The sequence below is a fragment of the Onychomys torridus genome, chromosome 14, assembly GCF_903995425.1.
Source record: "Onychomys torridus chromosome 14, mOncTor1.1, whole genome shotgun sequence".
Classification (NCBI taxonomy): Eukaryota; Metazoa; Chordata; class Mammalia; order Rodentia; family Cricetidae; genus Onychomys; species Onychomys torridus.
Genome location: NC_050456.1, coordinates 47,729,869 through 47,757,014, shown reverse-complemented (window position 1 = coordinate 47,757,014; position 27,146 = coordinate 47,729,869). Strand labels below are relative to the sequence as shown.

Below are 27,146 nucleotides of genomic sequence, written 5' to 3'. Positions count from 1 at the left end.
TGAACATAAATCTTTATTTCTCTAAAAATTGAGGTAAAGAGAATGGTTTGGGGTGGGGGGTGGGAGGGATATACATGGTGGAAAATGGGAAGGCCCAGCTTCATGCAATGGCTCCAGGATGCTCAAAATGAAGTTTGGTCAAAGTGAGCCATTTCTTCCCGCGTTGGTCCAGACTTCAGGGTCGTGACTAGTGTTTCATTTCAAAGAGAAGAGAGGCCAATCTAGAGTTCGAGGCTATAGTTCATAGAAATGTGCAACACTGGTGCTCCTGTGAGCATATAGGCTAGTGTTTCTGGTGCTGGTGAGGAAACTGACCTGATTTCCTAGGTTCCTCTACCATCCCCATGTCCAGCCTGGCATCTACATAGACCTCTTGAACCAGAGAGTTGTGGATTCTCTATGTCTTTGAGGAGGATGGTCTGCAGGTGTGAATATCATTCTGTACTATGACCTCACAAAAAGGTCATGTATATAAAGTGTTCTAGAAGATTCCGAGTAGGCAGGAGTCACAGCCGCAGCCGGCCAGGAGGATATCCTTTTGGGCTGAGCTTCTTTTGTCCCTTTTCATTTTGACATGGATTGAGCCTGAAAAGGCCATGTTCTTCCAGCCTACTATTCCCACTGGATTCCTAGAAGTTCACAACTGACATTCCACAGGCGCTCAGCTGTTTTCTTATCCCGGGCCCTTGGGGACACCCAGGTCCTCTTGCAGTCACTGGTGGGCATAGAGAGTGAACATCAGGATGAAAACTGACAATCTTGGAACATTTCTCAGAATAGAGTTCTAATTATATAAACTATGTGCACTGAACTAAGGAAACTACATTGAAATGGATTCCTAAGTATTTCAGGGTCAAGTGTAGTGGTACAGCCTAAATAATCCTAGCCCTTGGGAAGCAGAGGCAGGAAGATCAGAAGTTTAAGGTCATCCTTGGCTACAGAGTGACTTTGGGTTATCCTGAACTACAATTAGGCTCTGTCTTGAAAAAAACAAAATACAGGGGCTAGAAAGATGAGTTGGTAGCTAAAAATGTTGGCTGCTCTTCCAGAGGACCCAGATCTGCTGCCCAGCACCCTATCCAGCTGCTCCAGTTCATGTAACTCCAGTTCCAAAGGATCCGATATCCTCTCTGCCTCCCTGGGAACCCTCACAAATATACACTCACACAGACACATGTAAATTTTAAGATCTTTAAAAAAACAAAAAACAAAATATAAACATGTATGCACTTATACATATATACTTATACTTTGAAATAGTAATACATAGGCTTTTTGTTAATATGGTCTACAACAAGATGTAACACCAGAACTGATATCCAACTATTTCAAAGTAATTGTGAGCAAAAAAATTATGAAATATCTTCAATAATTCAACATGGTATGAAAACAGCTGTCACCCTATGGTGGCAAAGTCACAGATAACAAACACTACAATGACTTTCTTACTAAATTTAAAGAAACTCTGAATTCCATCTCAGTGAGACTTAAGCACTGCCCTGTTTCAGAGTGAGAAGAGGGATCAAGGATGGGAGGGATAAGACATAGACTTCCCCACTGGAGTTCTACCTTTATAATTATGATACTTCTATATGATGCTTGGAAAATACAACTCTGATTTTAAAAAAAAAAAGAGCTTATCATTTGACTGGCCTTACTTTTTTCCAACCTTATTGTTTATATATAGATACACATAAATGTATATGTATTTTTACTTTTATACAAAAGTGGGATCATGTTGTATTTGGTTTGGGGAAGAAGTCTTCTTTGTTGTTAAAATGAATTTTAATGATCTAGATAGAAAATATATGTACAACCCTCCAAAACATTTTAAATAATAAGGAAGCAGCTAGAATAAGAAGTGGGTTTGGGGAAGAAGTCTTCTTTGTTGTTAAAATGCATTTTAATGATCTAGATAGAAAATATGTGTGCGACCCTCCAAAACATTTAAATAATAAGGAAGCAGCTAGAATAAGAAGTGGCAATCCTCTTTCACATCCTGTCTGACTCTTCCTCAACTCCTGGAAGCAGAATTATTCCCCACTGACTGGTCTTTCTAGAATATCTACTATGTATTTGTAACAAACATTTTACATGTTTTTTTTTAAAAGATTTTACTTTTCATTACGTGCATCTATGTGTGTCTGTGTGAGAGCTTGTGTATATGAGGGAATGCCTGTGGAGGCAAGAAGAGGGTATCAGACCCTCTGGAGCTGCAGTTACAGCACTGAGAACTGACCTGGGGTCCTCTGCAAGGGCAGTAAGAACTCTTAGCTGCTGGGTCACGTCTCCAGCCCCTGTCATTTCATAGTCTAGGTTTTTTGTTGGTTTCTTTGTTTTCTCATATTGTATTATGAAAAAATCCCTTATTAATTGAATATTATCTTAAAATATATTAAATGACTACATGACGTCTCTCACATTCATAAGGCAATAATGTAAACACTCAGATTGTGGGGTAGATTTGTTCAACAAAAATAGGATGTATGCCAGGCATGGTGGTATACACCTTTAATCCCAGCACTCGGGAAGCAGAGGTGAGCTTTGTGAGTTAAAGCCAGCCTGGTCTACATAGTGAGTTCCAGGACAACCAGGACTACATAGAGAGACTTTGTCCCCCAAAAATTAAACAAACAAAAAACAACAAAAAAGGATGCAAACAAAAATTATGAGCCATACACATAATTCAGTTTTTGGTTTTGTTTTTTTGTTTTGTTTTGTTTTGTTTTGTTTTGTTTTGTTTTCGAGACAGGGTTTCTCTGTGTAGCTTTGCACCTTTCCTGGAACTCACTTTGTAGACCAGGCTGGGAACTCACAGAGATCCACCTGGCTCTGCCTCCCGAGTGCTGGGATTAAAGGCGTGCACCACCACTGCCTGGCATCAGATTTTTTTTTAAATGGTCCCATTTAAAAGAGAAAAAGAAGGGTTGGGGATTTAGCTCAGTGGTAGAGCGCTTGCCTAGCAAGCACAAGGCCCTGGGTTCGATCCTCAGCTCAAAAAAAAAAAAAAAAAGAGGGAGAGAAAGAAGCTAGGTATGCTGCTGGGACATAGCTGTAATTCCAGCACTCTTAAGACTGAGACAAAAGAATCATAAATTTGAGGCCAGATTGGACTTTACAGTGAGAAACGGGCTCTAAACTAGACCAAGAGCTGGCCATGGTGGCACACTCCTCTAATCCCAGCGCTCTGGAGACAGAGGCAGTTGGAACTCCTGATTTTGAGGCCAGCTGAGATGACTGTATGTATGAACTAATATACGCTTAGATGAGGGTCAAACACATTCCAAGAGCTCAAGCCACATGGCTGCTGCCATTCACCCATTCCCTTCTTGGATAAAGGTACTCCCCCGGTACTCCATTTCATAAATGGTGCGTTGCTTAGCAACAGACAGTAGACCAGACTGGGCCAGTCATGGAAAGGGAAGGAGACTTGATCTTGGACTTCTTATTTGAAAGCTCTGGAGTTGTGTTTACATGTGGTACTCAAATTTCTATCCTTACACAGCAGCAGGCAAGGCCAATTCTGCCAAGGCTGAAGTGAGGGTTCGCACTGAGCGGACGTGACCTCCCCCACGTCCACTTTTATGCCAAAGTGATTTCCAAGAATTAAAATGTCACATCAGCTGGTCTTTAAAGGAAAGGAATCCAGAGGGCCCGCTAACACTCTTGTGCTGCAGCATGACCAACAGAAAGCCGTCAGCGGCTTTCAGAAAACAACGGTACTCATGGGAACACGGCATTCCAAAATAAAACAGTACCACAAAAGCAGTTCTTTCCAACCTACGTTTCTTTGGAAAACTCATAGCAATCTGTTTGCAGACCCGACCCAAGCCTGGACTCCATCATCGGGCACAAAGCGTCTGACCAGGGCAAAGCTCCGGGGTGCTGTGATTGGCGGACACACGGGTCGTGGAGACCCCCTGCACTGCTCACACTTACCTGAAGTACTTGCCGCTCAGGGGCTCCAGGCCTTCGGCCAGGGCGCAGTGCAAGCTAGTCTGAGCTCCCTGCCGGGTGGACTTGAAGAAGGGAGAGAAAAGCCTCCACAACAGGCAAATCAGGTAGGAGTGCCTGACGATCTCAGACATGACGATACCTGGGTGAACCACATAGGTGGTGACCCCCGTTCCTAGGACAAAGAGAACACAGTAAGACCAAGGACACACTCTGAGCCCTGCCACAAAACACCCAAATGAGAAGAAGGGACTTGGGAAACCCTCCAGGGTTCAACACTCACTCTGCCCAGTATTCATGAATTAATCTCTTCGAGAGAGTTCAACACAGCCTTCTCAGCTTTCTGTGCTCCAAAAGAAGAGTCCTATTTCAATGTTATCTTATATGGGGGCTTACACACTACTAATACAAACATGTGGGAAATAGCGGTATTAATCATTAATAGCAGTATCTTTGCTGTTTCCATGGGAGGAGCTTTGGGACGACAATCTGTCTGAAAGGTTTGGGGTAGAGGCTAGTTGGGCAAGCACATTTATGAGGTGTGGCTGGAGGAGTGTTGGTGGCAATTATGGGACATTAAGCAGCCCCCAACACAACTCCTGCACCAGCTCATTTTCAATACTCTGTACGTGCAAGGGCTGCATTGTGCCTGTTCCTGGTGCTGTTCCCTTTCTTTTTAGTCTTTTGGTTTATACAACTACCTGAAGGAAAATAAATCAGTTACTAGCCAAGTTATCATTGGAGCAATCAGCCACCAATGGCTTGCACCAGCTGTTCAGTGAGATATTAAACTGTATGCTGGAAGATAGACGAACTAATAACTCCAAGTCTCCTGGCAATTGAAATGAAAACTACAAAAGTTTTGAGATTCTAATTTGGAGTGCAAAGGGTATTTTGATTTTCTACACTGTAAAGAGCAGGCCATTCTTTCACTGACACATGGAACTTATATCATCACATTTCCGCTTCTGATGGTGCTATAAATTCAATATGGTTCTCCAGCCATATCAGTTATGAATGTGAAGTATATCTTAACAGTGGATGCCCTAAACAAGGACAGACGAAGCTAGACTACTGTTCCCACCTTTGATGTGACGGCAGAGTATCTCTCACAACCAAGTCAAAGTGAAGATATTGGCCACATAATGCATATGTTCCATTAAAAAGGCCTCATCAATCTTGGACAACTTGTAACTATTTTAGAAAGTAGTTATTGTCCAAAAACAGAAGAAAATAAAGGTGAGATCTGACAGGGGAGCAGCTGGGTAAAATATATATATATATATATATATATATATATATATATATATATATATATATATATATATATATATATATATATATATATCAACACAGGAACAACAATCTAGACTCCATTCCAGCTGCAGTGCAGGTTCTTCTGAGTTCAAGGCAACACTGCACAGCATCCTTCTGGAGTCTGTTCCTGGGATGTGCTCTCATCATGCAGCCCTCTCTGTTTCGTGGCTTTATGCAATCTCCAGCATGAGGGGGGCATGCGAGTTTGGATCACTTAGCAGTGGACAAAATGGATAAGGTAACTTAGGAAATAATTCAAGCAGGAGACTACTGTGACCTCAGAATATTGAGACAAATGATGCCTTTACTGTTAATATTCTGATGATAAATCTGGTTGTAAAGGCAGCCTTGGCTGGTGGAGAAGGGTAGCCCTATGGGAAAATAAATTGTCAAAAGAATGATTTGGTATGGACTGTCATCAGGTTTCATAATTGCGCCTTGTCAAAGAAACATCATCCTCAACTGACCTGCAGAATGCTGTGGAGGAGGGTAATGGGCCAAGTCACTATGTGCCTTATTAATCCATTTCAACAGCTCGTCTGTGCTTCTCACTTGGTTCCTTACTGCCTCAATATATCTCCAAAGATCTGGTGATGAGAGGTGGTCGCTTCCTCTCACACCAGCTCTACCCAGCACAGGTGTCATGCCAAGGTCAGGCAACTCTATACCATCCTCTTCACTCTCTTCTTTTGGAATAACATTTCTTACTCAACTACTCAGAGGCAGGAGGATTTGGAGAGCAGGAGACAGAGGCTGGTCATGTCTCGGGTCTTAAAAGAGGGTGATGCAGAAGGCAATATTAAGATGCCCCATGTACAGCTAAGAAAACTGAGACACAGAGAAACTAAATAAACTGCCCAAGGTCATATCTAGTAGGCTGCAGACCAAGCTCTGTTGCCCCACATGGAGTAAAAAGTATTAATCCCATTGCTAGATTCTTGAGTGAGGCCTGTCTTACAAGGAATTGTACTTGAACAAATTCCTCAATACAGCTGTGCCTTTCTCTTTGTCTGTAGATAGAGAAAAATAGTAATGCTTATCTCATAAGAATGTTTTGGGGCTTATACGGTGCCTGGCATACAAAGCTCTCTATTATTTCTATTTATTGCCATGATTATCTTATTCTTCTGCTTTGGCATTCTGATACAGACCATTCTTCCCCAATTCTGAATTATTCACAATAGCCAATAGTGCCCTAGACTCAGAGATGTCAGAGCTCACAGAATATCTAGACCCCAGGCAAGAGCAGAATGAGTAAGGATTAAGGCCTCCTTTTATAGCTGAGGAGACAGTCAGGGAAGTTAAAGGAACGTGTCTACATATACACAAGCTTAGTATGTGCAAGGGCAAGGACTCAGACCCAGGAGCCTGAAATCCAGCCCTATCTTCCTGACGGAAGGCACAGACCCCTTTGGAGCTTGGCAGAACTTAGTGAGAGGCACACAAGAGAACAAGCTCTGGGCTTGGAGCAGAGAGCCCACGTTCCAGTTCTGACTCCTTTATGAACTCCAGAAGTAATCTCTGAGGTACAGTCTGACGACTCCATTTGTCATGTAAAGTTGAGCTAGCCTTTTCCATGGACTTCAGTTCTGACCTATAAAATAGGAGGAATAATACCCACTCTGACTGTAACAAAGGGTTGTTTGTAACAACAGAATGAAATAATAGGAGGCAAAAAGACAACAAATATGAGGTGACTTTTCAGAGTTCCAACACCTCCTTACAACGGTGCTTCCTGTGGGGCAGTGACTCCATCTGTGAATAACCTCATCCTCCTTGGCACACCAAGTTCCTTCTTGTAACGTATGTTGTACTGGTAAATTTTTATGTTTGAACTCCCAGAGAAGCCAGCTCTGGAATCGGGGTTGCCTCCCCCTTCAGCCTCAAGCATATTTATGTCAAACGTCTTCCAGCCCTTACCCTGTCCTTTCCTAGGTCAGGCTGGCCCCTGGCTCTGTAATGGGAAGAGGGAAAAATGGCAGCAGCTGAGAGTGTTAAAAATGTGTTCTTGAGCCGAGCAGTGGTGGTGCACGCCTGTAATCCCAGCACTCGGGAGGCAGAGGCAGGTGGATCTCTGTGAGTTCGAGGCTAGCTAGTTCGAGGCTAGCCTGGTCTACAGAGCTAGTCTAGGACAGGCTCCAAAGCTACAGAGAAATCTTGTCTCGAAAAACAAAACAAACAAACAAAAAAACAAAACAAAATGTGTTCTTGAGGACAGCTAGACAGCAAGCTGTTTCCAGCCCAGGTTACTATTGTCAATCCTGTAACATTAAAACGCCTGGAGTAGGAACAGGGAGCCGAAAGTTCAGCTACAGGAAGCTCATCCATGGAGAAAAGGTCAACAGGGAATTCCAGCTGCCTACTTCAATTTCAACAGTTGGCTTCTGCTGGCTGGTGTAGGTGCCTGCTTTGATAATGTTATGTTTATCTGAAGCTATTTGTTCTTTTACTTGGAAGCAATCTTATGCTCTATCCAGTATTCTCCATCTGAACTCCAGCTGACTGTCACAATGGGCCTTCGTCAGTGAATTTCCAGTAGATGTTTGTAAGCCCCTGATGCAACAGCCTTACCGTTTATTTGCTCTCTCAATTGGGTGACGCCAGTTGTCTCTGCTAGATGCTGTTAGTGCCCAATCTGATGCTTTAGTACCCGTCTGCTGCTTCTATCTGTTCCCACTATTTATCCTTTTATTTTTGCCTGCTACATATTTAATAAAATCACTCATTCAAAACAAACAAAAAAAAAAACCACAGCTATCATAGATCACTCTCTGGGCCATACAAAGTACAACTAAAATGTGTATGTTCACAGCAGCTTGGTTACAAAAGTTTCTATGAACCTCCAAGCTGGACCAAGGATCCTGTTTTTATTATTTAAATAATCAAATGCTTTCTTAGCTCTCCACACGTACCTTGGAGCCGCTTGGCCAGCTCTCGAGTGAAAAGCACGTTGGCCAGCTTGCTGTGGCAATAGGCAAAACCACTACAGTAACGCTTCTCACCATGGAGGTCGTGGAAACGGATCTTGCCACCAAGGTGGGCCACTGAGGATAGGTTTACCACCCGTGAAGGAGCAGACTCCTTCAATCGCCCCAAAAGCAGGTATGTAAGAAGAAAATGGCCTACAAAGAAATCCGTATTAGCTCACTGTCTTCTGAGGGTGAGTCACTCCATGCTAGAGGGTCACTTACTCTTCAGTTAGTCAATTCTCCAAAGCAAGGGCCAAAGCTAGACTGTAATCATGATATTTAATCTATATTTTTGTACCTATTGTTTATATACCCATCTGCTAGCCTCCAATTTCTCTGTATAACTGTGGGTCCTCATATACTCACACAGAAAGAAAGCTAGTATTTGGGGAAGGTAATATTTGCCTAGGACCCAAGAATACGCCACATGTTTCTCTGACTAAAACCTTAATCTTGAACTCTAAACACCAATCCATCTTATATATCAACTTCTCAAGGTTCATTCACCCCTGCATACCACCCCAAGGCTTGTTTTGGTTCTCATGTGGATGTTACTTCCCCTGCCAAATCAGGATTCCTGCATACCCACAGGTTGGCCCTGTCTAACAAGCCCTGCACTGCCAGCGCCCTATCCAAGGATGACATTTCTCCTTCTGAGATGGGGGGGGGGGCTTCTAAATACAGAGTCACATTTTTGATTGCTTAGAAAAGTACAAACAAGCAATGTGTCTTGTTTAAGGAATCCTATGAGGAGTCTATGAGACTGTAGGAGGCTCAATGGAGATCCTGAGTGTTGGTGTAGGGCCATCTTCCTATAGAGGACAAGGTGGATTATAACTCACATTTTAGCCACACAAGGATACTCACCCAGGTGGTTGACTCCCAAGTGGGTTTCAAAGCCATCTGCTGTCTTAGAATATGGATACAACATCACTCCTGCATTGTTGATCAGAATATGGAGCTTCTTTTCCTCTGTTGAGTACAATCAGGGAGATCCTGTGGCTAGTGATGCATCTTCTAGCCACCTGTCACTGTCTCGAGTGTTTGCCCTCTGCTTTCATTGGTGAACACTTTTTTTTTGTTATGCAAGATTATCACTCATCTTTCTCCTATCTTCTAAGATAAGATGTTGCCTCAGAGGTCAATAGCTGTTCCCCATTTGGACCTGTCTGTGTGATATGGAATCATCATTGTCATTGGGTTTCTGGTTTTACTTGCTGATATCTTCCTGGACACCATTTATTCATGTATATGGCCAATGTGTACTAACCACCAACTCTAGACAAGGCCCACACAGATGGGCCCTGGGATAGTACAGACATGGTAAAACAAGGCACACCTAGACCTTGTCCCTCAAGGACCTGTAGTCCTTGGTAGATGCTGGTAATTTCCCAAGACATGGGAACATGTTGACAATGGCACAGACTCATCTAGTGCCTGTAGCCACAGAAGGTTGCTTTTCTGGATGAAAGAAAAGAGCAGCAGCAAGACCACACCTCATGCCAAGGTACAAGCTCAGACATGGAGATGAAACCTCCAAGATTCCCTGTGTGGAGCAAAATGTTGATAAAGATCCTGCCCAGCTTGTCCCCCTGCCATCCCTTTGCCAATTCCCTGTCCTGCTGGTTCATGTGGCTGAACCTGTCCAGTGGGATCATGGGTATGATGCAAGGGCCATAGATGGTCCTGGGTGGGGCAGCCATCCCTACACTTTTTTTCCTGCTTTCCCGGCTACTCACTGGAACCTTACCTGCCAGGAAGCCCTCAGCAAAGGCTCGGATGGATTTGGTATCAGATAGGTCCAATTTCCGCACCAGCACCTGGGAGTTCTTGGTATCTGCTCGAATTTCACTAGCAGCAGACTCTCCCTTCAGTACATCTCGACAGGCAATGTATACTCGTGCTCCTGGGGCCAAAGTAGAAAGGGCAATGTGTGCAGAGGTACCGGAAGTGAGCTTGCGGCTGATGAGTAGAGCATACTCACAGCTGTCCCTAAGGTAGTGGAACGGCCATATTGCCACTTCAAGATTTTGATGGTAGAGCTGAGAACCCTGATTTTACACTCTAATGTTTAATTCTGCTTAGTATCTACCTTAGAATAACTGACTTGACCAATATTACACAGAGACATCATTCTCCTTACTCCTTGAAGTAGGGAAGGTACAGGAAGGGAGCAATGCTGAAAGCCAGAGTAAATTAGTGTCACATTGGACTTGGATTCCAGTTTCCTTGAATTCCCATCAGAGCCTCTAAGCCCAGGAAGGAAGACAAGGAAATTCGGGCAGGACCCTGGTGAAATGGGCAGGAGGTGTGGCCCTGAGGAGACAGAAAGGGAAGGACTCACCTCTTCGAGCAAGCTCTCTGGCTGTCTCCTTGCCAATGCCGGTGTTGGCACCTGTGACAACCACTACCTTCCCAGGAATCTGCACAGTTGTTGTACAAACTCCACCAGCAAAGAACTTCCTGTTGCCAAAGGGAGGAAAATCAGACACCATTTTCCCCATAACATGCTGAGATGCATAAAATGAGGCCACATAACTCCAAAGATGGAGGGCTTTAAATTGGAGTCATAAAATTTTTGTCATCTTAAGTTAGTTTGAGCCAGGCAGTGGTGGTGCATGCCTTTAATTCCACACTTCGGGGGCAGAGGCAGGTGAATTTCTGTGAGTTCCAGGCCAGCCTGGTCTACAGAGCTAGTTCAAATACAGCCAAGGCTTCACAAAGAAAATCTGTCTTGGAAAAACAAAACAAAACAAAAGAGAAGTTAATCTGCATGGGCTACTATTTGATTGGGCAAGGTAGTGACCAGCTCATAGTCATAGATGGGTTCATGTGTCCAGAAGCAGAAAATAATCACGTGGACAAGCAGAAAAAGGGCCCCTGAGCCAGGGCCAATGAAGGCATTCCTAGTCAGGTAACAAAGATATCAGTCTAATCTCTGGATTCCCATAGGTCAGCTGCCTCCTCTGACCCACATTGGAAGCACATGGGTGATGAACACTAGTAGAATCAATAGCCCTGAGCCCTGGGGCTCCAATAGTCACCGTAAAAACTGGTGGACAGCATCTGTGCTGACACATGTATCACCCTTCAACTGTCTCTTGGCTTTTAGAGAGTAGAGCATCTTGAGAGACTTTCTGCCACTGTGTTAAGGTGGTAGTGCTTGATAAGGATTTTATTCAGGCAACTGGCATACAGAGAAAACTTTCTTGTTGTAAACAAGACCAGAGAAGCTACAACACTTCCTGAACATCATTGGCTGACAGACACTGAGCTAGACTTTCTATACACTGTCATTTCTAGGCTAGACACTTTTTACACTCACTATCCACCCCAGGCTAGACTTTCTACACTTAATATCTATCCCAGGCTAGACACTTTCTACATTCGCTGTCTACCCCAGGGTAGACCATCTCTCTACACTCACTATCTTTCCCAAACTAGATACTCTCCATATATACTATCTTTCCGTATGTAATTTATATTATTCTCCCCAGCCATTTCAGAATTATTTCTACAGCACAAAGGAGAAAAGTGAAGCCCAAAGATGTTCAAGTCATTTCTAAAAGTGGCCAGGATCAAGTATGACACTTAGACACTCTGTCCTTAATATGTCTGTCTAATCTCTTTTTGGGGGTGGGGGTGGGGATTCAAGACAGGCTCTCTCTATTTAGCCCTTACTGACCTGGAACTCATTCCTTGACCTCACAGAGATCCACCTGCTTCTGCCTCCTGAGTGCTGGCATTAAGGCCTGTGCCACCATCTCCTGGCTCCTATATACCTTCTCTCCCTCCCCCTCCCCCTCGGTTTTTTCCTTTTTTTTTTTTTTTGCCAGAGCTGAGGATCGAACCCAGGGCCTTGCACTTGCTAGGCAAGTGCTCTACCACTGAGCTAAATCCCCAACCCCTCTCTCGGTTTTTTTTCGAGACAGGGTTTCTCTGTGTAGTTTTGGTGCCTGTCCTGGATCTCAATCTGCAGACTAGGCTATCTAACCTTCTTAATCATTGGCAAAGTTTTAATTCTCCACTCAGAACAGCTCTTTCTTTGGCACCTCCAGAAATCCCCAGTGAAAGGGCCATTTCCAAATCTTTTATTGAGAGAAGTATCACGGGGGAAGGAGTTTGTTTCCTTCCCAGAGGGCCTACTACTTGACAATGAGTCCCTCAACAGTGACACCCCATCCTACCTAGGGTCAGAAAAGAAAGGGAAAGTGTCAGAGAAACCTAAAGGGATCAAAGGAAAGATCCCGGACAGCCACCCCTCACCCTCAGCCTTCCCTTAGCACCAGCATTCAAATCAGCCCCACCTCCACCCGCCCAGGTGCTTCCTCCTCATTTTCCACGGCGGCTTCTATGACCTCTCCTTCCCTGCTTGAACTGCTTCGTCTCTTCTTTGCTCTTTCCCTTCTTCTCCTTTAGCAGTCGCAGCCAGCTACCACGGCGGGGCTTTGTAAAGTAGTGCTGAAAGGCTGGATTAAGACGTACCTGATGGACGGAGCTGTCAAGTACAAGATGGAGAGGAAAGACGTGAGCAGTCCCAAGATAACCAGCATCTTGTCCTTGGTTGCTGCTGCTCCAGATTCCGCCCTCAACCTGGCCTGGGGAGCCTTCTCTGGCTCCAACTCCTGGCAGCTCCTGCTGACTCTTGGCTTCTCTCACTCCAGGGCACTCTGCAACAGGCTGGTTTAAACGGAGCCCAGAATCTGACTTGAATCCCAGAGCCGTCAGAGCACAGCCTCTTGGGAGATGTAGTTCTGGAGGGGTGGGGCTTAAGGGAAGATTAGGGCTTCACTTTTTACCTGTAGAGAGAATTTGGAGAAACTGGAAGTTCCCCTAACCATCACCTCTTCAAGACAGAGTATGTTAAACTTTATCAGCAGACTTTATAAAAGCCACACACACAGTTACAATCCAAGTTATTTGGCAAGGAGAAGCAGGATGATCACTTGAGCCTACAGATTCAAGACCAGCCTAAACAATATAACAAAACACCCTGTGTCAAAAAACAAAAACAAAAACAAGCATGCAGACAAGCAAACCAAAACCCCAAGACCTAAGGTACTTGAAATATGCGTGATTTAACATAGAAGAGTGAGGGTCAGGGAGAAGGTTCGGGGTCGGGGGAGCACTTTCCAAGCAAGCCTGTCCACCTGAGTTCAGTCCCCAAAAAGCATATAGAAGCCAGATGTGGTGTCTCAGGCCAGAAGAGGTGGCTCCCAGCTGTAATCACAGTAATACTAACGTAAAACGGAAGCTTGAAGCTCAGGGGTCAGGGAACCCGGAGGAACTGGAAGCTCAGCAGAATCAAGAGAGAAGGCACAAGGAGAGAGCTGACTCCAGAAAAATTGTCCTCAGAACTCACAAACCCCAAAATAAACAAACAGGCCAGGGAAAATGGATCAGCAGGTTTCAGCAAAAACAAGCAGGCTTGATGCCCTGAGTTTGGTTCCTTGAGTTCCCACAAGCCGACTCCCAGGAGTTATCCCATGCCCTCTACACACACACACACACACACACACACACACACACACACACACACACGCCATGGCACTTGCATTCCCGCACTCACATATGTACACAATTATATAAGCAACAGTTAAAAATAAATAAATTGAAGAAATCGGATGAAGAGGAGGTGGTTGAAGGTCCTGTGGGGCTGCTAGTGTTCTATCCTTTGATCTGTGTGCTAGTACAGAGGTGTGCTCGCTGTGAAAATTCATTGAGTCAGACACTTGTGATTTCAGCGTTTTGTGTGCATGCTTTATGTTACACTTCAATGACACACCCGATGACATGTCAAGGGAAGGGTATGATGTTCAAGTACTTTCGAGCTAGACTTCTGGCTCAAATCCCAGGTCACCGTCCCACAAGCTCTATGGTTCTAGGTAAGTCACCGAGCCTCTCTGCTCCTCAGTTTACTGTTGATCCAAAATGGGAGTGATGAACACTTGCAAGCCTTCGTCAGGACAGTGTGCCTCGATCACCTCAGGTGATTCACAGGTCAGCCAGACTCCTAGGATGACACAGCAGTGAGGCCTACCAAGGTCATGCTCTATGAAACAGAGCAGGGAAGCTGCTCTCTGATTTGACTTTCGCTGGGAATTTGTCAAGTGGAGTCACTTGACATATTAGCTGTAGCTGATGTCACTGTCCTCAATAGTCCATAAGAACAGAGGCCGCAGAATCAGAGCAAGTGGGGAAGTTGTAAATGCCTCTTCCTCTTCTTCCATTCCTCCTTTCTCCCGGTCTTCATCCGCAAATTACTGATCCAGAAATCCAGATAAGAAAAACAGAAACCTAGTACTTCCCCCAACAGTTTCCCTAAAATACCTTTTGTATAATAATATGCCCATTTCTAGGCATGAGCAGTCTGCTGCCTCTGCCTGCATCCCTACCCAAAATTATACCAAAATGGAAGTGTTTTTTGGCTTTGTTTTGTTTTGGTTTTGCCTGGGGGTGGGAGTGTTTGGTTTGAGTCAAGGTCTTACCATATAGCCCTGGCTGGCCTGGCACTGGTCTACTCTGTAGACCTGGCTGACCTCAAACTCACAGAGTTCTTCCTACCTCTGCCTCCCAAGCGCTGGGATTAAAGGTGTGCATCACCATGCCTGATTGTATCTATTTTATTCAATAATGAGTTATTGTTCCTCTTTCTTGATATTTTTAAATTTTATTTTAAATTACGTGTATGGGAGAAGATACATGCCCATGAATGCAGGTGTCCACAAAGGTAGGCTTCAAATCTCTCTGGAACAGGAATTTATATGTGATTGTGAGCCACGCAGTGTGGGTGCTGGGAGTTAAGCTAGGGTTTTCTGCATAGTAGTACATGCTCTTAACCATTGGACCATCTCACCAGACTCTCTTCTTGATTCCCCCCCCCTCCCCCAGACAGGGTTTCTCTGTGTAGCTTTGCACCTTTCCTGGAACTCACTTGGTAGCCCAGGCTGGCCTTGAACTCACAGAGATCTGCCTGGCTCCGCCTTCCAAGTGCTGGGACTAAAGGCGTGTGCCACCACCACCCGGCCTTCTTCTTGATCTTAAAAGGTAAAATAACACATCACCTTTCTCAAAAAAAAAAAAAAAGTTCGCTGTGAGTGCTAACTGCCATTGACATTCCTATATAGATAGCAACCCTACCTTTAATCTATAGCAGATACTAGCACCATTTTGGGTTGTAAAATGGTAAAGAACTGTTCTGTGCAGTAGCTAGTGTTTAGCAGGATCCCTGTACTCCATTCAGTAAAATGCCTATGCACTACTCCTGCAACAACCAGAAATGTCTCCAGACATTGTCAACTGTCCGCTGTAGGCCAAAATCACCTCTGCTGGGAAACACTGTCCTTCAGGATGTAGGATCTATGGGAGGAGACTCCTGTATAAGGTTTTGGTCCTGATACTGGAGAATGAACACAGAGCTTCACCTACACTAACTTCATTCTCTACCACTGAGTTACAGTCCAGCTCTGGTATGTATGTTATTGAAACAATCAGAGCACAGCAAAGCTTCACTTAGATCCTTCACTTGACTCAGGTCAAGCCAAGCTAATCTGCTTACAGTCTGCTGCAAATGACTAGTTTCTCTCAGGGCCCAGGATGCTGATCTACTAATCATTTTGACCTTCCAAACTTTACTCCTCACACTTCAATTCTGTCTACCACTGATCATTTTATTAACCTACAATATCTGGGATCTGTGCATATGAACAGGCCAAAAACACATCTCTCCAGCTAATGAGATGGCTGATCAGGTAAAAATTCTTGCTACCAACCCTGATGACCTGAACTCAATCTTTAGTACCCAAATGATGGAAAGAGAGAATCAACTTCCTGAAATTGTCCTCTAACTTTTACATGCTTTCTGTACCATGTGGTCACATACACATACACAAAATACATATGTAGTATAAATCAATAATAAATGTAATTTTTTAAAAAGTTAAAGCCATATACCTCTCATGAATGACTTTCTTGGATGATAGGAGTGTTCTGTGTAGTTAGAGTTTTCCTGCCTGGCCCAGTCAGGACAAATCTCTCTCACCTGCCAGTCTAACAGTCGCTCAGACCCAACCAAGAAAGCACACAGAAACTTACATTGTTTAGAAACTGTATGGCCATGGCAGGCTGCTTGTTATCTACTTCTTCTATCTTAAATTAACCCATTTCTGTTAGTCTATACTTTGCCACATGGCTTGTGGCTTACCAGTGTCTTTACATGTTGCTTTTCATGGCGGTGGCTGGAGGTATCTCTCTCCAGCCTTCTACTTCCCAGAATTCTCCTCTCTCTTGTCCCGCCTATACTTCCTGCATGGCCACTGGCCAATCAGAACTTTATTTACACAGAGCGATATCCACAGCAGTTCTGCCTTGGTAGAGGTTTGGGTTGGACTTTAGAATGGCCAATGAGATGGCTCACTGGGTAAAGGCACCTGCCACCAAGCTGGATAACCCAAGTTGAATCCCTGGGACCCATAATGGATCCATGCATTGGTCAAAATAGAAAACATACATTTAAAACTTTTATATTTCACCATACGTAAATTTTAAAATAAAAACTAAAGATATTGAGCTATAGTTTGTGATATACATGCCGAATAGAGTAAATTGATGCCTTCATCAATTAAATACCCTTAATTTACTTAACACAAATGTAATAAGATTTTCTGGATTTTGTGATATTTGGAGCAACTGTTGGTTTTTTAAAGATTTGCAATATGCTCCTGACACCTTCTTAAAATATTTATATTTATTTTATGTGTATAAGTGTTTTGTCTGCATGTATGTATGCATACCATGTGCATGCCTAGTGCCCAAGGAGGCCAGAAGAGGACATCAGACCCCTTAGAATTAAAGTCACAGATTGCTGTGAGCCACCATATTGGAGCTGGGAACTGAACCTGGGTCCTCTGCAGCAAGCTCTCCTAACTGCTGAGCTATCTCTCCAGTCCTGATATTGACTGTTTTTTCAAAGTAAGAAAGTTTTTAGGTTCACACAATTTTGTGAGTCCTCTAAGAATTTGGTTCCAACAGGAGCAGATGGCAGGCCAGGGATTGTGACTCATGCCTACAGCCTCAGTTACTGGCTAGAGGCAGAGTTCAAAGCCAATCTGGACAGCATAGGTATCATAGTCAGGATTTCTATTGCTGTGAAGAGACACCATGACCACGGCAACTCTTACAAAGGAAAGCATTTCATTGTGGTGGCTGGCTTACAGTTCAGAGGGTCAGTCTATTATAATCATGGTGTAACATGGTGGCGTGCAGGCAGACATAGTGCTGGAGAAGAAGCCAAGTGTCTTACATCTCGCAGACAACAGGAAATGGTCTGAGACACTTGAGCACATATGAGTCCTCAAAGCCCACCTCCACAGTGACACACTTCCTCCAATAAGACCACCACACCTACTCCAACAAGGCCACACCTCCTAATAGTGCCACTCCCTTTGGGGACCATTTTTTTTTAAACTACCACAATAGATTTCAGAGAAGTAAATGGTGAAGCCTCTCCTACAGAGGATAATTAGAAAACAGACAACTGGGTACCAGGGATTGGAATGGGAGATAAAGTGAAAGAGATGGTGCTGAGGAGCTGGGGTTAGCTCAGTTGGCAGAAGGCTTGCTTGGCATGCACAAGGCCCTAAGTTTGAGCCCTAGGACTACAGAAATGGGGGGAGAAAGGAAGGAAGGAAGGAAGGAAGGAAGGAAGGAAGGAAGGAAAGAAAGAAAGGAGGGAAAGAAAGAAACTATGGTGAGTGGCTCAGAGATGGAGGGGGCAAGGCTGTCCAAAACTTCTGCCAACTTGAGAGTCCACAGATATCAGCAAAGTCCTTAGGCACCATGCCTCACTGATTGCTTTAAAACAATGCATTTTTCACTTGGGGCAAACCAAAGAATCTAAGGAATAATATGGAGAATACCCACTAGTACCTAGCACATCTGGAGTCCCACACATGGAATGCTGGGAGAGGAAGACTGAAAACTACATAGCAAGACCTTGTCTCAAAAGAAGAAGAAGGAGGAGGAGGAGGAGGAGGAGGAGGAGGAGGAGGAGGAGAAGAAGAAGAAGAGATAGAAGAAAGGAAGAAAGGAAAGGAAAGGAAAGGAAAAGAAAGGAAAGGAAAGGAAAGGAAAGGAAAGGAAAGGAAAGGAAAGGAAAGGAAAGGAAAGGAAAGGAAAGGAAAGGAAAGGAAAAGATTGGAAAGGGAAAAAAGAGAAAATCAAGATCAAGAATGCTGTGCAGGTTGCTTTTATGTCCACTTGCACAAGCTAGAGTCATCTGTAAAGAGGGAGCATCAATTTTGAGCAAATGCCTCTATCTTAGGATTTCTATTGCTGCGACGAAACACCATGACCAAAAAGCAAGTTAGGGAGGAAAGGGTTCACTGAAGGAAGTCAGGGCAGGAACTCAAACAGGCAGGAACCTAGAGTCAGGAGCTGATGCAGAAGCCACACAGGAAGGCTGCTTACTGGTTTGCTCCCCATGGCTTGCTCATCCTGCTTTATTATAGAACCCAGGACTGCCAGCCCAGAGACATCACCACCCACCATGGGCTGGACCCTCCCCCATCAATCATTAATTAAGAAAATGCCCTACAGGCTTGCCCTCAGCCCAGTCTTATGGAGGTGTTTTCTTACTTGAAGTTCACTGTTCCCCCACAACTTCAGCGTGTGTCAAGTTGACATAAAACTATCTGGTACAGCCTTCATCAGACTGGGCTGCAAGCAAGTCTGTGGAACACTTTCATAATTGACAGTTGATGTGGGAGGACCTAGCCTACTGTGTGTAGTGTCACCCCTGGGCAGGTGGTCCTGGGAGGTATGGAAAAGCAAGTTGAGTGAGCCAGGAGCAAGCCAGTTGGCAGTGCTCCTCCGGGGCTCTTTTTCTTATCCTTTGCTGGATGCTTTGATGAGCGCGTCTAACAATAAGTATTTTATAAATAGAATTTTCTAGAGAGAGACTGAGAACATATATTCAGTCTTTCCTGCATTATGGCTGATCAAATTTGTTTTGTAAAACATCTTACTTTGAAATACTACAGAAATACTGGGGGGGGGGGGGGACATACAGAGCATTTCTGAACACGCTTCCCTTAGCTCCACTAATCTTACCATCATAAGCCTTAGCCAGATTGGAAACTCCCCCATTATTTTGTTTTTGTTTTGTTTTGTGTTGTTTTTCAAGGCAGGGTTTCTCTATCACCCTGACTATCCTGGAACTCACTCTGTAGACCAGGCTGGCCTCGAACTCACAGAGATCTGCCTGCCTCTGCCTCCTGAGCACAAGGGTTAAAGGTGTGCACCACCACACCCAACCACTTTGCTTCTTTTACTTTAAGCAGTCAAGTACCTTGAGACAATACTCCCTCCCTTTGCCAAATGGGTTCTTGCTCAGATAGTAAGTAGGGCTGTTTGCGCCCCTTGGGGAAACTGCTTTCTAGCTTTCAACTGCTTTTCCACAAAGAAACTGTAACAAGGCAAAGTCTGTATTGTTTTATAACCACTATGCTCAGCAATCTGACAGGTTATGGATAAGAATGAACTTTTCTCCCAGACAATGTCTCCAAAGACCAAAATGACTAGTAAGTACATGAAAAGGCCTTCTTCCTCTTTAATCATCAGGGGAAACTAACCCACAAGAAAGGTTAAAATCAAATACACAATGGCAAATGTTTGCAGTGTAGCAGAGAAATTTAAACCTTCATGCTTGCAAGTGAAAATATATAATGAAATAGCTTCCTTGTAAAATAATTGAGCATAGAAATATGAAACGCAGGCTGGAGAGATGGCTCAGCCATTAAAGGCTAGGCTAAAAACCAAAAATATAAGAAATAAGAGATGACCCAGCAATTCCATTCCTGGGTATAGAGTCAAGGTAATGGAAACATGTCCACCCAGAAACTGCACACAAATGTTTATAACAGCATTATGTATAGTAATCAAAAAAGTAGCAGAAAAACCAAACTGCATTAATTGATGAGTGGCTGAATAAAATAAGCATATTTACATAGTGAAATATTTCTCAGCCATAAAAAGGAAATTAAATATTAATACATGCTAGAAAATTATCAATCTTTAAGAAAACAAAAACAAACCTTCTGCTGGGGGCTGGAAACATGGCCTAGTGGTTAAGAGTACATACTGCTCTTGCAGAGGGCCTGAGTTTGGTTTCTAGCACCCACATCAGATGCTCACAACAGCCCATAACTCCAGCTTCAGGAGGATCTAATGCCTCTGGCATGCCCACACACAGGCACTCACACATACACATAATTAAGAAATAATAAAAATAAAACTTTAAGAGATTATTCTAAATGAAAAAGGCCAGATTTAAAGGGCCACATGCTGTAGGATTTTGTTTATATGATGTGTCCTAAATAGATACATCCATAGAGACAGAAACAGATTAGTGTTTGGAGGCCAGAGGCGACTGTCAAAGGTGGCTCTCACCTTCTGCCCTTGTTGAGGAGGCACTTCATACTCCAGGCCACCTAGCCCCCAAGTTCCCCACTGATTCTCCTATTATCACCCTACCGCCTCTCAATGCTGGGTTTAGAAATGTCCACCACAAAATCTGAGCAATCTCCCCATCTCTAAATTGTACTTTAAAATAAATTTATTTATTTTTATTTTCTGTGTATGAGTGTTTGGCCTGTATGTATGAATGCACACCACATGCCTGCATCCAGCTCACAGACCTTAGCACAACCAATGCACTTCAGGCCTGCGTGAAACCCAGCACATAGGCAGCACACCTACCAAAAGGAGAACAAAGACCTAACCATGAAAGTCCATAGTTCTGGGAAAGTCCATAAATGTACTGACTTTGCCTTTTGGTTCTGTAGTTCTGCTTCTGGCTAACTGCTCCTGCTAACTTAGTTGTGTCAACCCAGGATGTGTGTGTGTGTGTGTGTGTGTGTGTGTGTGTGTGTGTGTGTGTGTGTTTAAAAGCTCATGTGAGAAAGGTTCTGAGCTATACTGGGATCCTGAACACCCAGTATAGTTTCTGGCCAATTAATAAAAACTTTCTATTGGCTTGTATCTGTGTCTGAGTGGTCTTCTCTGGTGGGTACCTCACAACATGCTTGCTTGCTACCTGCAGAGGCCTGAAAAACGTACCGGATCCCCTGGATCTGTAGTTATGGATGACTGTGAGCTACTACTATGCAGGTGCTGGGAACCCAACCCTGGTCCTCTGCAAGCGCCCTTAACCACCAAATTATCATCTCACCAGCCCCCAAAGTTTCCTTTTTAAAAGGATGAATTAATCACAGTACTCATGAGGCTGAAATGAGGATCACTTGGGCTCAGGATTTGGAAACCAGCTTAGGCAACATAGTGAGACTACATCTTTAAAAAAAAGAAAGAAAGAGAGAGAGAGAGAGAGAGAGAACAAAAAGAAAAAAGATGCATTTGTTGTGTAACTATAAATCAATTAATTATTAATTATATTGTATTGTAAATATTAATTATATACAAACAAAAACATAATTCATCGATTAAAACAAAAACAAAAACACAGGGGTCCTGGAGGGACAGCTCAGCAGGTAAGAGCACTTCCTGTTCTTCTAAACTACTCAGCTTCAGTTCCCAACACCCACGCTGTATGGCAGCTCATAACCACTTACAACTCCAGCTCCAGGGGATCTGACACCCTTTTCTGGCCTCCACAAGCACCTATACACAAGTGGCATACAGGACACACAGACACAGGACATACATACACATAAATAAAAAATAAAATGAATTTTCAATAATAAAAAAACAAACCCTTTAGGTGGCGGGGTGGCTCAGTGGATAAAGCTCTTGTCATCCAAGCCTGACAACCCGAGTTTGTGCCAAAGCACCCACAGAAAAGTTGAAGAGAACTCGTAAAAGCTCTCCTCTTATATTTTTGGTTGTGAGCCTAGCCTTAGGGGGAAAAAAAAGTTGTCCTCTAAGCCGGGCAGTGGTAGCACATGCCTTAAATCCCAGCACTCTGGAGGCTGAGGCAGGTGGAACTCTGTGAGTTCAAGGCCAGCCTGGTCTACAAAGCCGGGTTCCAGGACAACCAAAGCTGTTGCACAAAGAAACCCTGTCTTGAAAACAAAAGCAAAAAAACAAAAAACAAAACAAAACAAAAAAAGTTGCCCTTTGACCTTTACACACACATATAACAATACAAAAAACCAGACTTAAATGTCTTCATGCACATTTAGCATAAGAACAATCGTGGCTAATTTCACTAGAGTCACACCTGTGAGATTAAACACACAGCAGCGCTCAGTCTTCTTGGCTAGGGAGAGGTAAATCCTCTGTGTCCCCTTCCCTTGATTCTCAAAGGCCAGGCAACCCCCATGCCACTTTCTTGTAAAACAGACCACACAGAAGTGGCATCATGCAGCTTTCTATGTTCAGACTCAGGAGTCTTCCTGTCTCTTGACGACCACCCCTGGAACTCAAAGTCAGCTTACTAGAAATCCGATGAACAAGATCTGCATGCATAGCTCAAATTGTATTCTATTGTGTATGGACTTAACCAGTTTCCTGTTGCTCTTATAACTATCATATGAAAAGAAGTTTGTAACTAACAAATAAAATTCCCCAAACAAGAGAAGAAAACAAATAGGAGGAGAAAGAAAAGGGACAGGGGAAGAGTAGGAGGGAGAGATGATGATCAACCAGCATTCTAGGACCACCACAGAACGGTCCTGAGACTACAAAGAGAGAGTGGCCTAGCCCCTCCCAGCTCAGCTTCTGCCATAACTTGAGACATTTGAGGGATACCTTCTTGAATTTCCCCAGACCTGCCCACACGTCAATTGTACCCTGTGGAGCCATCACAGTCAACTCCATAGGGCACAGAAGGATCACCCTGTGAAGCCCTCCCTTACGCTTAATCAAGACCATTGTGAAGTAAATTTTATGTAATTCCTAAGTGTGGGTGGAGTGTTACCCAACTGTGGAACAATGGTTTGACAAAACTGCCCTGGAGAACTATTACTTAACTCACATTTGCAAAATAAATACCTTAAGCAATAAAACAAAGATCCCTTACTAATGACATCTTGCTACCCTTGAATCCATGCCTATATGTAAACTTGAAAGAGAATGATAGTAATTTATAAATCAGTTCTATCTGGAAGCCAGCCAGTCACCTAGGCCATAATCTTGTTCATTTCTTTTCAAATATCCGTTGAACACTTAACCAGTATGGATTAGTGAATGTGATGTTGGATTACAGTTGCTGAGGGGTGATTTGCCAGATCCCAATCTATCCAAAGTGAAAGATACTCTTGAACAGCACACCCTTCAGGCTCTCTATAGATACACAGAAGGATGGTCCCAGTAACCCAACCTAAGGAACTCATGGAGAGGACCAGGATATCCAGATAAAGAGGCTGTTGTGTGGTGGGAAACATAAGTCTGGCACTCAGAAGTCTGGGAGGGAGAAATGGGTGTGTTGAGTGTTGTGGGGGATGAGTTGAGCACTGTATTTCTTTAGGGGGATGAGTTGAGCTTTGTATTTCTTTGGGGGAATGAAACAGAACATGACCTCTGTGCCTCATTCTTTTGTTTAAACCCTTCACTGCTTGATGTAATGTAAAAGTGCAGCCCATCATGTTCTCCCAAGTTTCTATCTGTGCCTTTGACCTTAGTGGCCATCCCTTGCCTGTACCACCCTTCCAAATTATTAAAATTAGCAAACAAGATAATAGGGTTCATTATAGTATTTTCACATATATTATCATACCCTTTATAATATGTGCCCTTCTATCTCCTCTATCCCTCCTCCCACCTCACTGCTTCTCTCTCCCCAATGCTTTCTCGTTTTGTTTGTGTGTGGGTAGATAGATAGATAGATAGATAGGTAGGTAGGTAGGTAGATAGATAGATAGATAGATAGATAGATAGATAGATAGATATACAAATAAGTACATAGATAGAATACTTAGATAGATAGATAGATAGGAGGAGAGTTAAATCCAGATTCCATAAGAGAGAAGACATGTACTATTTTATTTTTCTTTCCCACCCTCACTGGGGAGGACTCTGTCTTGTTCTTCTCTCTGTCCTCCTTTAGGCCTCTTCCTTTCCTTTCATAGTCTTCCTTTTATTCATATCATATATATGTATTACCATATTTATATTTAAATCTAGATTATACATGTGAAAGAAAACAAGATATGTGCTTTTCTGAGTCTGGCTTCTTTCACTTAACATGATGATCTTTACCGTTTTCTAGAAAATGACATAATTTCATTCTTCTGTATAGTTGAATAAAATTCCATTGTGTCTATCTATTACTGTGGTAGTTTGAATGAGAATAAGCCCCATAGGCTCATATATTTGAATACTTGGTCCCCAGTTGGTCAAAGTGTTTGAGAAGGATTAAGAGTTGTGGCCTTCCCAGAAGGAGGTGTGTCACTGGGGTGGGCTTTGGCGTTTCAAAGGATTCATGCTATTCCCAGTGTGCTCTCTGCCTCTTGTTTGTGGTTTGAGATGTGAGCTCTCCGCTGTTCCTGCTGCCATGCTTTTGCTCTATCACCATGGACTCTAACTCTCTGGAACTGTAAGCCTAATAAATAAAACACTTTCATTTGTAAGTTGCTTTGGTCATGTCGTCTTATCACAGCAGTAAAAAAAGTAACTAATACAACCACATTTCCTTTAGCCATTCATCTGTTCATGGGCACCCAAGCACTTCAGTATCTTAGCTATTGTGAATAATGCAACACGCATAGATTTGCAGATATCTCTACTCAAATTACCTGTTGATCCAGGTTTAGCCACATTCTAGAAAAATCTGTCTTAGTTAGGGTTTGTATTGCTGCATCGAAACACCATGACTCAAGCAACTTGAGGAAGAAGGGGTTTAACTGGCTTATACTTTCACAGCAATGCTCATTATTGAAGGAAGTCAGGACAGGATCCTGGAAGCAGGAGCTGATGCAGAAGCCATGGAGGGGTGCTGCTTACTGGCTTGCTCCCATGGCTTTGCTCAGCCTGCTTTTTTTTTTTTTTTTTTTTTTTTTTTAATAGAACCCAGGACCACCAGCCCAGGGATGGCACCACCCATCATGGACTAGACCCCCCCCCCCATCAATTAAGAAAGTGCCTTACAGCTGGATCTTAGATCCTTTTAGATTTATCGAGTTGGCATAAACTAGCCAGGACAATTGACCTCTTGTCAACTTGACACACAAACATATCACTGTTTAACCATAACCATTCATTTCTTGTTCACCCCCAAGATCACACATTAACATCAAAATCACAACATAAAACATTTTACAAATGTTAAAAGTCCCACAGTCTTTAAAAATCAAACACTTTAAAATTCAGTCTCTCAGGGCTGGAGAGATGGCTCAGTAGTTAAGAATAGTTGCTGCTCTTCTAGAGGACCTGGGTTCGAATCCCAGTACCTACATAATGACTCACAACCATTTATAACTTCAGTGCCAGGGGATCCACACCCTCTTCCACATCCTGTGAACACCGCACCAATTTGGTACACAGACATACTTATAGGCGAAACATTCATACACATAAAACAAAAACAAATCTTAATAAAAATTCAGTCTCAACTGTGGGCTACTGTAAATCAAAAAATAAATTAAATATTTCCTTACTTCAAGAGGGAAGAACCAGGGCACAGTCACAATCTGAACAAAGCAAAAACCAAACTCTAACAGTGCAAATAACTCAATGCCCAATGTCTAGGTTCCATATATGATCTTCTGAGCTTTCTGGCTCTTCTCCTTGCCCCCAAATCCTTTGCACTCCACCCTGCTTTTCCCGAGCTCTGAACCCTTTGGTGTGTGTGTGTTGGGGGGGGGGTGTCTCTTTCCTCTGCACGCCTGTGCGTTGAGCTGCATTAACCTTGACCTCCTCTGAGGCCTCAGCTCCAATGCCATTTTCTTACTGATATCCAGAGCAAGAGAGGCCTGCTTTTTGTCAACTGCCAAAGCTTTCTCTATTCTCCTCCACAACCTTCCCATGATCTATTTAAGGTAATCCTCCTTTAAGACTTCCCCTGACATCCTTTAAGCTTGAGAGGGCAGAGGTTATGTCTGCCTGGCTCCCTCTGGGCCTCAGCACAATCCAGTTCACAGTAGGAATACCTGAAACATTTGTAAAAGGAATAAGAAACAGAACACATAAAAGGCTTTTTTATTGAGCTGCAAGCTGCTATCCAAAAACCTAAACATGACAATGAAAAAGTGACAAGAACTAATGATTACTAGAGAAATCTAGTGCTAAGTCTGTAAGAATATGTGTTTTGTAAAGGAACCTCCTCCCCAGTTGCTATACAACATATTGCTTCAAGTTGGCCACGCAACAAGTGTCTTCCAATCAAACGGAAATTAATTAAGCAAAAGAACCAGAAATTACTAGTGTAGATGGGAAATCACAGATAGATAATGACTTGTTAAAACTTAATCCATGTTCATCCCCACAAAATAGACCCAGATGAGAGAAAGGTTGAATTGGCAGCCTGCCAGAGAAATGTTACTGGCCCTAGTTCAAGACAGGATTAAATGTTTTCATAAACTGGCAAAACCAACTGTGCCAATCTGAGAAATCCGTTGCTAGTTTGAGGATTAACACGTGACAGTCATAAAAAACAACTATTATTTTATTATCATGCAATGATCAAATACTTGGTTCAAAATAGGCACAAGGGTGATTCTCTAGGGGAAAGTCTTACATGCTATGCCCCCATAGGACAAAGGCAGTCTCTGAGAAAGGATGCCTTCCACCTCACCAACTGTCAGACCAACGATGCCTTTCCTGTGTAATCGGCCTCAGAATACTTACCAGACGCTATCTCAGGACAAAATATGGTAATTTCCTAATCGTGACTGGGGAAAATTGAGCAAAGGACTGGACTTGGGCTCCAGGAAAAAGCAAACTGGGGCGATATTC

General features: G+C 43.3%; 1 protein-coding gene across 1 annotated transcript; it reads right to left on the bottom strand.

Moving 5' to 3' along the window:
• On the bottom strand, nucleotides 1-27,082 carry Rdh12 (retinol dehydrogenase 12). Its single transcript, XM_036206177.1, has 8 exons — nucleotides 27,039-27,082; nucleotides 12,726-13,039; nucleotides 10,585-10,703; nucleotides 9,991-10,146; nucleotides 9,108-9,212; nucleotides 8,184-8,393; nucleotides 3,940-4,129; nucleotides 1-715 (listed from the first exon to the last, which is right to left on the bottom strand). Exons 2-8 carry the CDS (start codon nucleotides 12,791-12,793, stop codon nucleotides 613-615), a joined length of 951 nt encoding a protein of 316 aa, XP_036062070.1. The 5' UTR covers nucleotides 12,794-13,039; nucleotides 27,039-27,082; the 3' UTR covers nucleotides 1-612.
• Between the last annotated feature and the right edge of the window lie 64 nt (nucleotides 27,083-27,146).

Excerpts from the sequence above, each read along its gene's own strand:
- Rdh12 (XM_036206177.1), bottom strand. The coding sequence starts at position 12,793 with ATGCTGGTTATCTTGGGACTGCTCACGTCTTTCCTCTCCATCTTGTAC. Across the intron at positions 10,147-10,584 it reads CAGAGAGCTTGCTCGAAGAG|GAGCACGAGTATACATTGCC; the intron begins GTGAGTCCTTCC and ends CTTTGGCCCCAG. Across the intron at positions 9,213-9,990 it reads TGCTGAGGGCTTCCTGGCAG|AGGAAAAGAAGCTCCATATT; the intron begins GTAAGGTTCCAG and ends TGTACTCAACAG.